The sequence below is a fragment of the Culex pipiens genome, chromosome 2 (genome assembly GCF_016801865.2).
Source record: "Culex pipiens pallens isolate TS chromosome 2, TS_CPP_V2, whole genome shotgun sequence".
NCBI lineage: Eukaryota > Metazoa > Arthropoda > Insecta > Diptera > Culicidae > Culex > Culex pipiens.
Window position 1 is genome coordinate 223,320,311 of NC_068938.1, and position 18,378 is coordinate 223,338,688.

Below are 18,378 nucleotides of genomic sequence, written 5' to 3' on the forward strand. Positions count from 1 at the left end.
AAATTGATGTTTTGTACTTTGTCTCGATTGCTGTAGATATTGCACTCTCGCACTTGTAAATGTCAAGATGTTTACCAACCTGGACGGTATAGAAAAAAAAAACACTAAATATCTATTCTTGTGGTTCTTACCTGTGAAAATTTTCTCATAACATCTCTAACTAAACCAATTGAACGAATAAATTCCACCAATAAAAACTCATCCATGCAACCTCATCAAAAAATTATCAATTATTGTTTTCCATCTTTGATTTCTCTCAAAAAAAAAGTCATTCTTTTTTCACTTTTATTTTCTTCCCTTTTTTCGGTGTGCCTCCCCGGTGACTCAAAAATCGTTGTCTTTTCTCTAATCTTTCTTCTTGTATACTTTTTACCGTGCGTGCGGCGTGACGTTCACCGCGCAATGGCAATGGCTACTTTGATGATGACAAAATAAATGCCCCCTCCAGCATGTGATATGAACGTACACAAGCGGTGCGAGGAGAGCGTGCCGAACCTGTGCGGATGTGACCACACCGAGCGGCGAGGGCGCATCCAGCTGGCCATCACGCACCACGGCAACAAGCTCAACATTGAGGGTGAGTAGATGGTGGGGTGGGTCCATTGACGACCGTTTTGGTGGAGACGCATGGTGGTTAACGATTGTTTGCATTTCAGAAATCGATAAATTTTTAATACCTTCAAGCAGTTCTCCCCGAATTCCGGAAAGAAATACACGACAGTCGACAAATCGACAGATACAAATTGTATTTTATTGTCTAAACTTTTTGGGGGCCTTTCCTATGACCAAAGTAGCAATATTGTGTCATTGCTGAAGACACCAAAGCGATCAGAAAATTCCTTCAAAAGATACAGATTTTCGAATATTTTTATACTATTTTGTATGGACAGCTGCCAAAATTGTGAACTGTGAACCAATGACACAATATGGCTTCTTTGGTCAGAGGGAAGGCCTATCGAACTGAATAAAAAATACATAAAATAAAAATGCACAATATCAGTCGATTTTCTTTTGCATTCTTCATGCATTTCATAATTTCCTCTAGTAAACAATGATTAAGCCAAAAATGTTTTTAAAGGTTTAAAAAAAAAAGAAAACATTGAAATGTTTGGAATTTAAAAAAAAATAAAGGAATCATCTAAAGTCAACAGGCGAAACCCTTTTGCTAGTTTGGCCATAGATTAACTAATTGAATCCAAACCCTGTTTATCTTTTAAAGCTTTCACTTAGATGATATTTTTTAATTATGCAGTTAGTTTTAAAGTTTAATTTCCATTTTTCCACAAAATACCGTATTTTTCTAAAAATACTCAAATTATTATTATTTGCAATACTATTTTAAAGTTTTATGAATAAAATATTCAAAATATCACAAAATATTGACTTTTTAAACAACCCAAATTTTCATAACATGCAATTTGGGTATCAACGGACTCGAAATTTTAGATGCATTTTCACTATTTCTGTTGCTACCCCAATTTTCACAAAATACTGTATTTTTTTAAAGTTCTTAAATTTTCAGAATTTGCAATATGGGTAATTCGAAATTTTGTTTGCATTTTCATGACTTTAGATTTTTTTTTATAAAATATTAAAATTTTCACAAAATACCGTTCCGTACCGTAATTTTTTTTAAATACTGATTTTTTACGTATTTTTTTTTAAATACTCAAATTATTATTATTTGCAATACTATTTTAGAGTTTTATGAATTAAATATTCAAAATGTCACAAAATATTGACTTTTCAAAAAAACCCAAATTTTTATAATTTGCAATTTGAGTATCAAACGACTCGAAATTTCATATACTGTTGCTTCACCAATTTTCACAAAATAATGTACTTTTTTTTAAATTCTTAATTTTTCAGAATTTGCAATATGGGTAATTCGAATTTTTTTATGCATTTTTACTGCTTTAGATTTTTTAAATAAAATATTGAAATTTTCACAAAATACCGTAAAGCACCGTAATTTTTTTTGAAAATATTAAAATTTTCATAATTTTCAAATATGGGTATCGAACGATTCGAAATATAGAATGCAGTTTCACTGTTTAGGATGATTAAAAAAAAAAAAAAAAATTTCACAAAATAACGTTTTTTTTAAATATGTACTCAAATTTTTATAATTTGTAATATGGGTATGAAACGATTCGAAATTTTGTATGAATTTTTACTTTTTGAGTTTTTAGAATTTAATACTCAAATTTTATTAAAATGCCATATTTTTTCGAATCTTTTGAGAATCAAATAGCAAATTATAAAAATTTTAGTGCTTTTTAAAAATTTGGTATAATGCGAAATTAATTGAAAAATTCTAAAAGAGTGAAAATGCATGCACAGTTTTAATCGACTGATATTTAAATTGCAAAATTATAAAAATCTGAGTATTTTCAAAAAATACGTTATTTTATGGATTTTTTTTTTTGGAAATTCATTAAAAAACTCTAAAAAATCTGAATAGCATACCAAATTTTACAACGTTCGATTAGTAATTTGAAAATATAAGTATTTTATAAAAAAAAATTATAGTATTTTGTAGAAAATATCGGTATTTACTTCCAAAAACTCTAAAATATTGAAATGAATGCAATATTTCGAATCTTCTGATACCCATATTACAAATTATGAAAATTAGAGTATTTTCGAAAAAAAAACCGTATGGGTCTTGATTTTTTTGAGTATTTAAAAAAAAACTCTAATAAAAGTGACAAAGCATACACATTTTTTTTTATGAAATTTGAGTATTTTCGAAAAATATAGTATTTTGTGAGAATTGGAGTATTTAACAACAAAAAACTCCAATAAAGGTTAATAGGAATAAAAAAATTTGGCTTAATATTATACCCGTATCGAAAATAATGAAAATTCGAAAAATATAATTCGAAATAATAACAATAGATGATCGTTATCGTTATCGGACCTCAGTAATTTTATCGTTAACAACCTTGGTGTTGTGGTAATATTTAAACGTGACAATCAAAAATAAGAATACGATTTAAATATTTTTTTCTTAATTCGATTATCCGAAGTGAAATTTCGGCCATTCCTACGTATATTCGAGTCTAGACTGTATTGAGAATATTCATTTGGTAATGTAACTGACAATGTAAAATGTAATGTGGGTAGTTCTCCGCCAACTCACACAGCAGTTGCCCCGACCCCTCTTCGATTTGCGTGAATCTTTGTCCTAAGGGGTAACTTTTGTCCCTGATCACGAATCCGAGGTCCGTTTTTTGATATCTCGTGACGGAGGGGCGGTACGACCCCTTCCATTTTTGAGCATGTGAAAAAAGAGGTGTTTTTCAATAATTTGCAGTCTGAAACGGTGATGAGATAGAAATTTGGTGTCAAAGGGACTTTTATGTAAAATTAGACGCCCGATTTGATGGCGTACTCAGAATTCCGAAAAAACGTATTTTTCATCGAAAAAACACTAAAAAAGTTTTAAAAATTCTCCCATTTTCCGTTACTCGATGTACTTTTCGAATCTACATTGACCCAGAAGGGTCATTTTTTCATTAAGAACAAAAATTTTCATTTTAAAATTTCGTGTTTTTTCTAACTTTGCAGGATTATTTTTTAGAGTGTAATAATGTTCCACAAAGTTGTAGAGCAGACAATTACAAAAATTTTGATATATAGACATAAGGGGTTTGCTTATAAACATCACGAGTTATCGCGATTTTACGAAAAAAAGTTTTGAAAAAGTTGGTCGTCATCGATCATGGCCGTTCATGGTCACCCGCGACAGACACGGACGACGAAACAAAGAGAAACGCAAAAAGTAACTTTTTCAAAACTTTTTTTCGTAAAATCGCGATAACTCGTGATGTTTGTAAGCAAAACCCTTATGTCTATATATCATTTTTTTTTGTAATTGTCTGCTCTACAACTTTGTAGAACATTGTTACACTCTAAAAAATAACCCTGCAAAGTTAGAAAAAACACGAAATTTTAAAATGAAAATTTTTGTTCTAAATGAAAAAATGACCCTTCTGGGTCAATGTAGATTCGAAAAGTACATAAAATTTCCCATAAAATGACATGTTCCAAAATTTTTTACAGTCGAGTAACGGAAAATGGGAGAATTTTTAAAACTTTTTTAGTGTTTTTTTCGATGAAAAATACGTTTTTTCGGAATTCTGAGTACGCCATCAAATCGGGCGTCTTATTTTACATAAAAGTCCCTTTGACACCAAATTTCTATCTTATCACCGTTTCAGGCTGCACATTATTGAAAAACTCCCTTATTTTCAAGAAAATTCTACATACGAATAACTGAAACATAAAAGCTAAGGTTTCTAATGGCATAAATTAGTAAAGTCACGAATTATCCTTACAAGTGAAATATCATTTCCGCAAAAAAACTTTCCTGCATCGGTTTCAAGTGCCTCAGACAGCAGTCACAAAAGCTAAAGGTGATTCCCTACTCGACTTTATTGCTTACCAACCCTTAAAAAACGAAGTAAAAAGGAATTCAGAGGGAAAAACTGTACCGTCATCGGGAAACCGAAGTAGGATCATCCCTTATGGGCAGTTAGTGGTTCTCACGTGCGCGTGCTTCGAATCACTCCAAACGCCCACGACCACCTTCTTCTCATCTACTTGGTCGCCCAAAAGTTTCATCTCAAACACTCGAATGGGCGGCTGTTCGCTGAACTGGAAATACAAATATCATAAAAATGTACACGTTCTTTTTTTTGTGTGTGTCCTTGGGGTGTCCAGAGGAGATCCTTTCATGCTGGGAAATTTTCTATATTTTTTTTCTCTTTCACTTGCCACACTGTTGAAGGTTTGTCGGTACCTGCTGCACTTGTTCCGACCCTTTCCCTTTCTCTCTGGAGGGTGGTGTATTCTCCAGTCCAATCAGCGACAAATGCACAAAGGCTTCGATGATCGTGCAAATCTCCACGGGGAACGTGGCAGGCACAGTGGGTTTTGATAGAAATATTCTTTTAAATATTTAGTTGAATAACTATCTGCTTTTTCACGTAAATCATTTATACAAATACTTTCATTCGCATAAAAAAATAATTTAATCAAACCCACTGTGAAAGGATAAACGGCCCCCCATTGCCGTCATCATTGTCCATCCCGAAACGTAACGAATGACGGAGGTTTTGCACCTACTTCCACTAATGGGCTTTGGGGGCTCACTTTCCTGCCATTCACTGGGGGAATCTACTACCGAGCTGTATGTATATCTGCACGAAACGGCCACGTGACTTGGAGTGCACCGTGGCCAAAAAGTTAGCTCTGCACACAGCCATAGGACCCTTCCACCACGTAACACACAAGGCACGTTGGCAGACTCCCCTTTTGCCAATTAGCTTTGGTTACCCAAACTCAGTAGGCACTGAACGACGGTCGATGGTGGTGGCGACGACGACGATGAAAAGTTGGCAAATCGAAGGCAGCCATGCAGTGTGCACCACCCACCACGTTCAGGATAACGAGGACCGAATGCGATGTTTCTACCCTGTCTGCCTACATGTTGGTAGATATGCAGAGAGGAAGTAGAAGACGCAGCTTTGAAAGCTCACTATCGAAGTAGGCTGAGGCAGTCTGGTTTGCTTTTTGTTTTAGGGTGAATTAAATGCTTGGCATCCTCCCCTTAGTGGTTAATTATTACTGAAATAATCAGTACATGATTTATAGTTTATTTTTTTATATTCATAAAGCAAATAATTTATGTTTTGCAAGACAAATTTTTAAAGTATACACTAAAATAAAAAAAAGTACCAAATTTCTAAATTCTAGGAATTTTGCCTCCTTTCCTTATTAAGTAATCCTAAAAATCCAATTACTAAATAAGGAAAAGTGGCCAAATTCCTAGAATTTAGGAATTTGGTACATTTTTTTTATTTCAGTATAAGTTTTAAGTGTTATTGTTTATTAAACGCCTCGATTTTTTGGCTGGTGATTTCAGAAAAAGGTTCAGTTACGTCAAGGTATGATAGATTTTGGCTCTTAGAACACGCTCCAATCGACGCAATTGAATGTAAGTGAATTTCCGGCAAAAAAATGGTAAATTTAGAATATTTATGCTATGAAATAATCTTTAGCTAACAACATTTAAAGCATCCTTCAAGATGTAATTTTTAATTAAAAAAAATATTTTTCAGATAATTTCACCCTCATATGCCTTAACTTGAACACCTTGCATTATATAAAAAATGATTTCAAATTTGATTTTGCATCTAAAAAACGTTTTTTGGAATTTAGTTTGCGAATATTTCTGATTTTTTCCAAATTCATATTTTTGGTTCCTAATTCTCTATTATTTTTTACTCTAGCTGATGCATTTTTAGTCCCCTAATTTGAATAAAAAAAAAAATTTGACAAAATTGACAAAATTGACAAAATTGACAAAATTGACAAAATTAACAATTTAGTATTTTTAGTATTTAATTGACAAAATTGACAAAATTGACAAAATTGACAAAATTGACAAAATTGACAAAATTAACAATTTAGTATTTTTAGTATTTAATTGACAAAATTGACAAAATTGACAAAATTGACAAAATTGACAAAATTGACTAAATTGACAAAATTGACAAAATTGACAAAATTGACAAAATTGACAAAATTGACAAAATTGACAAAATTGACAAAATTGACAAAATTGACAAAATTGACAAAATTGACAAAATTGACAAAATTGACAAAATTGACAAAATTGACAAAATTGACAAAATTGACAAAATTGACAAAATTGACAAAATTGACAAAATTGACAAAATTGACAAAATTGACAAAATTGACAAAATTGACAAAATTGACAAAATTGACCAAAGATTTTTTTTCGCTAGTTTTTTTTTGTGTTTGTGGGCTTCCTGGAGGGCAAACCGCGGTTGTAAAACTATCGCTGTGCCATAAGTGTGTTTATAAGTGCCAATAGAAATTTGCCGTTGCCTGTCCAAAAAAGAAGGAGCGAACAAAGAAGATAAACTTTGCCGAAATGGAAACGTTTTTTTCAGCATGTAAAAGGACTGCTGAAGATCCTCAACCTTCTACAGCCATTTTTAGAAGTATTTTTCAATGTGTTTTGGATGTCATTTTGGGTACTTTTACTTTGGAAATGTTTGGCTTTCATGGAAATTTTTAAAATTTTAACCAAATTCTATTTGATAATCTAAAAATAATTGAAGTTTTTTTTCGTCAAAGAAAATGGGTTTTACAGGGTTAATGTCGTCGTTGATAAGATAGTGGCTGCTCATATGCTTTCTTTTTGCTTGATTTTTTTGCTGCCCTCAGCCAAATGGCATCAGAAGAAAAATGGAACAGACAGTGCACACGTTCGGCAAATTGCAACGAGGTCATGAAACGGCAAGAATATCTTCTTTGGAAGTGGAATTTCGTAATGTTTCCTGTGAGAGTCTGCCTGCACAATGAGATGTTCGTGAATGGAATAGAATTGTCCGGATGTGCATTACAATTTGGGCAGAATGAATGGCCGACACTGATTTCTCTTATGAAAATACAGATTCGTCCTCCTGGAAAGTACGTGCTGGGTCAGAGCACTGAAAATTGATGAACTTTTTTAAATGGGCTATTAAGTGGAAAGTTCCCTTTATTGGTCCAAAATTAACTCTCCCACCACCACAAACCGCCAACATTGGGGCTCATCATTAATCTTCTGTTTTGTCAGATAACAGAACCTTCCATTTTCTAGTCCGTCCTTAAGAGGAAACCACGAAAACCGCGTTGATCTCTGATGGTTTCCCATTTTCCACATTTTCCTTCTCCTCTAAGGACGTCATGACGGGCGAGGATCTCCCTTTCACTTACGGTGACACTTTCCCTTATCGCAGTCGGCATTGCGCAGAAAATCTGGCCCACTGATGGTGTTTGTCCATGGCCTACTTGAGTTGATGGGGTATGAGTGGGAGTGACACGTCCATTATTGTTGAAATATTCCCGTGGTTGCGGACCGGGTCCAGGTAGGCCATTCCGAGCTTAGCACGGTTGTGTGCTTTTAAGGGAAAGAGGACAAATATTGGAACTTATCTTTTTTTCACCTAATTAAAATGTAACGTAACCCTTCATCACATTGCACCAGATATGAAAAAGCCCAACAGGCACGACCACTACCTCAAAGAAAGAGAGTGGGATAGCCCCGAGGAAAAGTGGAAAATGAAAATGGCATTTAATTTGGGAGATAAAATTATCAAACATTATGCTCAACGGGGGGATTTGGGTGGTTGTTTCGTGTTATTTCGTTACCGGGGAAAATAACTGGAGGAGGATTAAGTTCCAGCAGCTCACGAAGAGCGGCGAGTAAGATAGGAGGGACGTGTATATTTATATTTCTAACAAACACGTAATAAATTTTAGCCGTTTTTCCCATCCACCAGAGTGGTAATGGAAATCTGGAGTCTGATGTGGGGCGGGTTTTTTTTCGGGCAGGGAGGAGGCGTTTTCCTTTTTCCCGTGAATGAAGTGAACGTTTATTAGGAGCGAAAACAATGTTGTTGAGATAAAAAATGGGAAGGATTTGTGCCGTGGAAAAGAGGGGCTGCTCTCATGGTTCTAAATTTGGTTTGAATTACCTGTGCCAGGTAGAGCGTGTAAAAAATGTAACGGAACCAAATTGATTCTTTTTTTATTAATTTTATTTGTTACGATAATTCAACCACTCAGTTGCAATACAATTTGACATTTTGCCTGACTTTGCATTTCAAACATCATCATCATGAAGCGGGTTTCACACTCATGATCTTTGGATTGGAAATCCAGTAGGGGAAGGGATATCTCGGTGCAAAAAGCTCTGGTTAATGTGCTCCGTTAAATCGAAAATCTAAATTTCGTAAATTAAATTATTTAACATAATTGTCTTGCCGAAGACACCAAATCAATCAGAAAATTCTTCCTCGTCGAGATACAGATGTTGAATCTTCCCATAGCACTTTTCTATGGACAGCCAACAAATTTGTATGAAGAAAATAATGACGCGAAATGGCTGGACAAGGAATCACTTGTCACTGAAATCTATCTTCAATTATTTTTTCGGCGATTAATTTCGATTGTTCATTTAAATGAAGATATTATAAAAATACAAGTTTTTATTCCATTGTTCGGATTTTTCACGCATTTTCTTTTTTTGAACTGCTCTGAGAAAACTTCGCAAGAAGCTATCATTTGCTTAAATCATGATTTTCCGCGGTCCAATTTGAATATTTTTTCATGTTTTACCATCAAATTTTACATTTTGTACGATTGAGATGGAAAGCTTTAATTTGAATGTAAAATCAAATCTGCAGTAAACAAATCATGCAAAGTTTGAAATAACAGCCACTTTATTTTGTATTTAAATTTTTTGCTTTTTTTTACCCCTACCATGATTGAGCTTGACCTCTGAAAATATGTTTTTCGAAAATATAAGAAATAAAATCTTACAAATTTTATTTAAAGACATTGAAGTCTTGACCAATTGTTGCTGAGATGGGCTCTGAAAGAAAAGCAAACATAAAATAGTAGTTTATGCAACAAATTGCAAAAAGAGCATTTTTTCAGCACGAGTCGTACATTTATCCAACGAGGTTCACCGACGAGTGATGAACAAAATCAAGTTTTGTAGCGAGTTCCATACTACGATTTTTGCAATTCCGAAAACCACCCTTTGAACAGAATTATGAACAAATGTCCATGCATTGAGTCAATTAATCGCTTAAATTTCAAAAAATGTTGAAAAGTATGACTTTTCCTAACAAGTGCTGAAAAGTTCAACTTTTCAGCATCCATTTCAGTGCTGAAATGTAGAACTTTTCAGCATTTGTTTTGAAAAGGATTACTATTCGATTCTGTTATTTTTGGTACAGAGAAGGTAGGCTGTTTCGTCGTTCAAGAATGACAGGAAAAGTACCGTAATCTGGGGTGAATCGGGACTACAGTCTGAATAGGCCGTTTTTAGAGCACTTAAAGCTTTTAAATTTGGAAATGGATGTACACATTTTGTTGGCCTGAGTCTGTTCTAACCGAAACCAACCAGAATAATCAAAATATTGTGCTCCAACATGGTTAAAACTGCTGTCCCAATTCGCCCCATGTGTCCCGATTGACCCCAGTTTACGGTAAGTAGTTTCACGACGGAACAGCAAAACAATATTTTTTAATTCGTTGCCTTCACCAAATAAGTGTCGATATTTAAGGTGACGATTTCCATTATAAAAATATGTAAATAATTTTCCGTTCTATCGAAAATAATCATATTTTTCAAAATTTTCAAATCTGCCGTAACATTTGTCCCCAAACACATATTTCTGACCACAGATTTGTTGTTTTACTTTTTCAGCAAATTTTGATTTCTGTAACCACAGATCAGGAAAAAAGACAAAAAAAGAAATAAATATATTTTCATAAATTCATTGATATTTAAAAAAAAATCGTATTGGCAGAATACCGTTGCAAATATTTTTACAAAGTTTATGTCACCCCCTTTTCAAAAATGGGCCCGAAAAATTGCCCTTGGGCAAAAACTATTTTTTCAAAAAACTTCAAAATTAATTTTCCAATTCCCAAATGAAGCCTAACATTTCAAAAGGGCACATCACTTTGGTAAACAAGAGTGTATTCCTTTCATTCAAACGATGCCAACAATGGTCAAGCTCGAGCTGTCTCGTGAAATATGAAGGCTGACATATCGGTCGGTCAGTAAAAAAACCAGCTAGAAGTCGCATGACAAAAAACTTTTGCTAGAAAGAGATAGGAAATCTGACTCAAACTAACCCGCAGCTGCCATGTGAACATTTTTTGAATGTGTTGGTAAATTACTGACTAGGAAGCTAGATTGGTTTTTTCTATCCATTTTATATAAATTTTTTCATCAACAACCATGCGTCTCCATGATTTTGTATTTTAGCCAAAAAACACAATTTTAACTAATATTCCACGCCATTTCCTGCAGTGAAACAGGGCCGCAACCTGATCCCGATGGACCCGAACGGTTCGAGCGATCCGTACGTGAAGATCAAGCTCATCCCGGATGCGGACAACGTCAAGAAGAAAACCAAGACCATCCGGGCGTCGCTCAATCCGGTGTGGAACGAGACCCTCATCTTGTAAGCTGGTTTAAATTTTGTTTTCTTTAATATTCTGTATTAATTGGTTGTTTTGCAGTGAACTGAAGGGCGAGGACAAGGATCGCCGGGTGCTGATCGAGGTGTGGGATTGGGATCGAACCTCGCGGAACGATTTCATGGGCTCGCTGTCGTTCGGCATCTCGGAGGTCCTCAAGAACCCGGTGGACGGCTGGTTCAAGCTGCTCACGCAGGAGGAGGGCGAGTATTACAACGTGCCGGTGCCGGAGGAGGGTGCCGACCTGGTGCAACTCAAGAGTCAGATGAGGGTTGGTGTTTTGAGGGACTGGGAAATTGTTTGAAAAGTAAAATTTAATTTATTTACAGAAAACATCCATCTCGAAGAAGATTCCCGTGCTGGGCGACAAGGACGTTCCGCACAACATGGGCAAGAAGGACGTCATCCGTTCGACGGACTTCAACTTCTTGATGGTACTGGGCAAGGGTTCATTCGGCAAGGTGATGCTGGCCGAGCGGAAGGGCACGGACGAGCTGTACGCGATCAAGATCCTGAAAAAGGACATCATCATCCAGGACGACGACGTGGAGTGCACCATGGTGGAGAAGCGGGTGCTGGCACTGTCGCAAAAGCCACCGTTCCTGGTGCAGCTGCACTCGTGTTTCCAAACGATGGTTAGTACTTGAATTCATTAGGCGAATAAACATAACAATAACTTACCTTCTTACTTTAGGACCGATTATACTTTGTCATGGAGTACGTCAACGGCGGTGATTTAATGTTCCAGATTCAACAGTGTGGCAAGTTCAAGGAACCGGTTGCCGTGTAAGTACCTACTAGGCAGAGCGAGAACAATAACGCAACGCACACACGCATCGCAGTAGCCATCGCTAATCCAAGCGATCGATTTGGGGCCGCCTACTACGATTTCATGAATCGCACACGTGGGTGAAATTAGCTTGGCAAACAGTTAATGGTATTATTTCCACGTCGTTCCTCATTGCTCACTCCTTTTTTCGTGGGGAAAGCAAAGGGAAAACGCACCGATTTATCGCCGGACACAGGTCTGGAGTGCCGTGGCCGGGGTCAGCAAAGGATAATTAGTTTTTTGTTGTGTTCCCCCACCCCGCCCCCGTTTTGAGTGGGTGCCACGAGCGAGCGTGATTCGTGGGAATTTGGTTCCGGTTAACGGTGGATGGGCGATGCCAAGGGATGGCCGTTATCCCCGCGTCTCGACGTGACGTGACGGTGATTTTCGATCTTAATTATGTCGTTTTGGAACGGTGCGGGGGTGGAACGAGATGGAAGTTCATTTTGTTTTGATATCACGCGGGAGCGAGCGTGTGTTAATTATATGATAATTATTTTTACGCGCCGAACATTAGGACATTTAATGGGTGATGTTTTGAGGATTAGTGGGGAAGTATCACTCGTGCTGGATCATCTCATATAAAATTTGACTAAAACAAGGTGGTTTATATAAAAAAAGTTAGTTAATCGAGCAAGTACGAGACATTTTACGGAATGTTTCGCCCCAGGCCGATTCCCTGATGAAAATATTCGCAAAACGATAGAAGAAAACATAGCTAAAAGAAACAATTCAGATGTTAGGTCGTTCCAAACATTTTTCATAGATTATGTTATAATTTAGGGGTAAAAAACCGCAACTTTTGAGCCATAGAGAACTACGGAGAAATTTTTTTTCAACGAGCAATGATTTTTTGATTATAGCTGTCCAAATGTTATTTTTGGAAAAAAAGAAATTTTAGTACAAACTGAAAAATCTCGTTTTTGATTTCTCAAAATAGTGTCCTTGTAAAAATATATTTATAATATATAGGAGACATTCAAGATTGGACCTCTGGTTGCTGAAATGGGTTAAAAAAAGAAAGTCTCATCCAAACAAGCCTCATATTTTCAGCACCAGCATCTCAGCTACTAATGATCGTATTTTTAATAATGAAAAATAAACACTTGTGAACTTTTCTAATCCTTTCGAGAGAATTAATTTTATAATTTTGGAACCAAAATTAAAATTTTAAAGAGGTTCAATATTAAATTTAACAAATATAATTTAAATATTCAATACAATAAATAGAAAGCTGTTTGGATGAGACTTAAAAAACTTCAATTTGCTTGTTTATTTTACTTTTATTCGCTGTATTTCAACAAGCATAGGTCCAATATTCAATGTCTCTTAGGCAATTTTATTGGACATTTTTTGAACTTTTCGAAAACTATATTTTCAGGAATCGACAACCATGACAATCTATTTGTGAAAATCGAAAAAATGGAATTTTTCAGATAAAATTAAACGTTCAGTGACTATATCTCAAAAACGGTGCCCTTTAACAAAAAATCTGAAAAAAACTTTTTGATTGCAAATTTGATCTTCCATTAAAACATGAAGTCAAAAAAATTGTTTGACTGAAATTTAAATTTTTCACAATAAACACAACACATTATTTTTAAAAATTCATAACTCATCGGCAAACTTTTTCTCGATACTTCTCCATACTCAAAAGTTGCGGTTTTTGTCCCCTAAAACATATAAAAAAAATATAAAAAAATAAAAATATGGGTTTTGCGAAATTGATGTTTTGTGAAATAAAAATAATTTATAAATCGGCAAACGAATTTCCGTGTATATTTTATGAATACCTACAATATTGCCGAAGACACCAAATCGATCAACTAATCAACCTTTAAAAGATACAGACTTTCGAATGTTTACGTTCCATTTTTGTATGAACAGCTGCCATAATTGTATGGAATCCGGTATGGGTGGACCAATAACACAAAATGGCTTCTTCGGTCATTTTTTTCTTGTGAAATTCTAATGTACAGTATGCCAAAAAACAATTTCAACAAACTTTATCAGTTTTCAGCAAAATATTGAAAAAAAAAACATTTTGCAAGAAGTTTCCTTCAATATGACGGTATTGATTATTGCGGCTAATTTCGTTTAACTGTAATTTAGCTGGATTAATTACAATTAAGAAAAAAAACTGCATTAATTTTAACTTAAAAATGTGAAAATTACTTATCAAACGTAGCACGCTGGCAAAACATCGCAAAATTGTTAGGATTGCGTACTACCCGAGCAGGGGTAAATAACACGGGAATACCAAATTTTGGTATTACTTGAGCAAATAACAGCGACCAAAATGTGCCCTTGGTTGCCCAGTAATAGATGGTAAAATACCATGAAATCATACCAAAGTCTTGTATGTGGAAGGGCACAACAATACCAAACCATGTTATTCCAAGGGTAAAATAATACCTCAAAATAGAACCATTTCAATACCAAGTTGAGGTCTTCTGGATTTTTGAACATTGCTTGAATACCAAAACTTGGTATTGCCATGGTTTTAATTTTAGGTATTCCCGCGCCCTTGGAAAATCATATTTTGGTATTCCTGTGGTCTTCCACATACATGATTTTGGTATGATTTGATGGTATTTTACCAACCAAGAGCACATTTTGGTCGCTGGTATTTGCACAAGAAATACCAAAATTTGGTATTTTCATACCATTTTTAGTGCAACAGTTGCAGTCACTAACGGAAATGATCCATATGCAACAGCCAAATCTACTCACCTGATGATTCCATGTTGTTCTTAGTGATATTCTTCACCACATCGAAGGCATTTGTCATTGATGAACGGCCTGTGCTTGAAGTTCTTGAAGTTTCTAAAAAATAACAAGATTGAAAAATAAGTATTATTAAAATGAAACTGGATTGAAATTCACCAAAATTCAATAATCTGTTGATTGACTCGTTTTTCAAAGTAATTGGTTATCCCGACTTAGAGAAATTTCAACGATTTAAAAAAAATCAAGTTTCAAGTCATTTTAGCGCAAAATTAATTATCTCGTCAAAATTAAAAAAAAAATCATTGTTTCAGAGAAAATTGATGAAACCTTTCAATACCAAAATGTGGCATCCTGACTTAGAAAATTTTCCACAATTTCAAGTAATTTCTTTAGGGGGTATATCAAAAATGTTTAAAATCAAGTTTGAAATTTCCGGTTTTCAATGAAAGCATTCGCTTTGAGACATCATTTTAGCGCAAAATTAATTATTTTGTCAAAATTGGTCAACATTTTCCCATAGTTTCAGAGGAATTTGATAAAACACTTTAATACCAAAATAATACCAAAATGTGCCATCCTGACTTAGAAAATTTTCCACAATTTCAAGTCATTTCTGTAGGGGGTATATCAAAAATGTTTAAAATCAAGTTTGAAATTTCCGGTTTTCAATGAAAGCATTCGCTTTGAGACATCATTTTAGCGCAAAATTAATTATTTTGTCAAAATTGGTCAAAATTTTCCCATAGTTTCAGAGGAATTTGATAAAATACTGTAATACCAAAAGAATACCAAAATGTGGTGTTCGACCATTGACAAATTCTGCAATTTTGCAATATCAAAACAATACCTTAAATTGGTATGATACCACATTTTGCTCTTGAATAATCCTTAAGAAAAATTTTAAAGGGTCCAGGAATACCAAAATTTCGTATTGATACCAGAGAAAGGTATTATTACGCATTTCCCTTGTTATTTACCCATGATCGGGTAGTTTAGTTCCCCATCAGCGCAACGCATGGCCTGCTGCGATGCCCACAATCAACTGTGCGATCCTAATTTGAGCCCGCTTCTATCCCGGCTGCTTTCCTCTCAGCTTTTACGCGTCGGAGATCGCGATCGGGCTGTTTTATCTGCACGCCCGCGGCATCGTGTACCGCGATCTGAAGCTGGACAACGTGCTGCTGGACCAGGACGGACATATCAAGATCGCCGACTTTGGCATGTGCAAGGAGGGCATCGCGGGCGACAAGACCACCAAGACGTTCTGCGGCACGCCGGATTATATAGCGCCGGAGGTTGGTTGAATAATTTGGAGTTCTTTTTGGGGGTGTTTTAACCTGCGATGTGATTTTAGATCATTTTGTACCAACCGTACGGTAAATCGGTTGACTGGTGGGCCTACGGAGTGCTGCTGTACGAGATGCTCGTGGGACAGCCTCCGTTCGATGGGGAGGATGAAGAGGAGCTGTTTGCGGCCATTACGGATCACAACGTGTCCTACCCGAAGAGTTTGAGCAAGGAAGCCAAAGATGTCTGCAAGGGGGTAAGATTGTTTTTGTAGTTTCTTTAAGCTGGGATTAGCATTAATTCAAAATTATTCGTTGCTAGCTGTTGACCAAGAACCCGCAGAAGCGTTTGGGCTGTGGAGCACGTGGTGAAGAGGATGTCCGAGCCCACGCCTTCTTCCGCCGCATCGACTGGGAAAAGATCGAGAATCGCGAGGTGCAGCCACCGTTTAAGCCGAAGATTGTAAGATTTCAAACCTTTTTTAAGTTTGTTCAAATTTGTTCAAGACCAAATTCTCCTTTTAGAAACATCGCAAGGACGTGTCCAACTTTGACCGTCAGTTCACCTCGGAGAAGACGGATCTGACGCCGACCGACAAGCTCTTCATGATGAACCTCGACCAGACGGAGTTCAACGGGTTCTCCTATCTCAATCCAGAGTTTATCCAGCACGTTTAAGGTGGAACGGAAGGCAGGCGGCAGGCAGGCAGGCAGGTGTGTGACCAAAAAACCAACCAAGTATTCTGCTCAACTTCAGTGTCGTGCAATCCGTGTAGCGGCGTGTTCTAGAGATCCAATCCAATCCAAAGAAATGGGATTACCTTGTAAGCATTGTAAGAGAAATGTGCAAAAGCCATAAACATTTGCAAAGCGAATGCAAAATATAAGCCATTTTCAAGCTACTCTCCTAGGCATGTAACTAATTCTGTTTCGGTCTTCCTTTCAAAAAGAAACAAAAAACACAAAAATTGACACCAAAATATGGAAAAAAAATATTTCATCTGCTCGCTCTATCTCCCTCTCAACTGGAGCACCTAAAAGAAGCAGCTTCACGCTTATCTTATACAAACCCGGTATCCTTCTTGCGTCGGGTGTTAACGACTTGATTTTCCACCTAACTTTTAAACCGCACCCCAAGATGGTGCAAGAAAAATCCAGGCCAAATAATCTCGTAGTGTACTGTTATTTCTACTAAAATGTGGCACCTTGTTATATACTATACACACATACACCCCTTTTATATTTGAAAGTGAATAAAGTGTGAACACTTTTTGAACTCTTATTAAATATATATACAAGACAGGAAAAAAGATTGATTCTATTTAAAAAAGAAAAAAAAACATTGATGTTGAAGTAAAGCATAAGCAAAAGTAACACACACACACGTACTCACTCGTAGCAAACAAAAAAGGGCAAAATGAAAACATAAGCCTAGATTTGAATAAGCACCACTTCGCGATGCGTTGAAGGCAAGAAAAAAAGAAGTCACAACATTACTCACCCCCTATAAGAAAGAAAAACAAATCTTTGAAAACTTTGTTGCAACTTTCCGCGGTCAGATCGAAGCAATCCGTTTTTCTTTCAGCATCTTCTATCACGAGGTTCATGAGTTGGGCGAGATAAGGTGGATCTTTCAGCTGTCAAAAATAAGTTACCACAAAATGCAAATTTAAAATGGATATTTTCTGGGATCGAGAAAATTACCATTTCCAGCTAATTTCATCAAAACTTGTCTTGTAGGGAGGAACCTTCTCCGGAATCGGTTGATTTAGGGCAAAAATCAGTGTTTCTGGAAAAGCAATTTTTCATTAAAATGGTCACAGCGAGCTGAGATTGCTCGTTTGTTTTAAAATGTCACACTTTAAATGCAGTTTGAAGTGAATATTCAGTTTGAGGGAATTGTAACATGCGCATTTAACTGAAATTTATTTTCAGAATGGTCTGATTAAAAACGTTTTTTGATACAGTTTTAAACTAAACAATCTTTCAAAAAATCCCATTAAATTTGTCCGGAAATATTAAAAAAATCAATCCAAATTCGATATTAATTTGACAGAAGATCCGTCTTACCTCGTCCAACGTATGTACCTTGCAAGCAGCCTACCAAGTGACAGATGGCGCACCAGTGCTAACTAGATGTTGCCTAAATCGTTTAACCCTTTTTCTTTCCCCGTTGGTTGTGTTTCGTTGCTTTGCTCTGCAACTAAAACCGTTTTTTTCGTTTTCATCTCTTAAAAAACACATAAATATAATGGCGTGTGTTTTCGTTCCCTATATCGTTAAACGACTTCCAATTCTTTAAGTAGCAATAATTATTATATTTAAGCCGTATCAACTCGACTATGTATGGCATATAGGCAGACAAACAAAAAAAGTATATAAACATTCAAAAAATGAAACAACAAAATGGAGCTTTAATCTTGCACTTTATATTATATATGAATGATGAAA

The 18,378-nt window shown here is 35.7% G+C and overlaps 1 protein-coding gene across 5 annotated transcripts in view; it reads left to right on the forward strand.

Annotated features, from left to right (window-relative positions):
* LOC120423697 (protein kinase C, brain isozyme-like) overlaps positions 1-16,825 on the forward strand; it is an 89,312-nt gene extending 72,487 nt beyond the window's left edge. For all 5 annotated transcript variants that reach the window (XM_039587593.2, XM_039587592.2, XM_039587594.2 and 2 more), the window contains 9 exons: positions 449-577; positions 10,913-11,066; positions 11,125-11,353; positions 11,412-11,717; positions 11,777-11,868; positions 15,735-15,936; positions 15,996-16,184; positions 16,250-16,390; positions 16,453-16,825. In XM_039587593.2, coding sequence (XP_039443527.1) covers positions 449-577; positions 10,913-11,066; positions 11,125-11,353; positions 11,412-11,717; positions 11,777-11,868; positions 15,735-15,936; positions 15,996-16,184; positions 16,250-16,390; positions 16,453-16,605 — 1,595 coding nt within the window. In that variant the 3' untranslated portion in view covers positions 16,606-16,825. The remainder of the gene's footprint in view (positions 1-448; positions 578-10,912; positions 11,067-11,124; positions 11,354-11,411; positions 11,718-11,776; positions 11,869-15,734; positions 15,937-15,995; positions 16,185-16,249; positions 16,391-16,452) is intronic.
* The last annotated feature ends 1,553 nt before the right edge of the window (positions 16,826-18,378 follow it).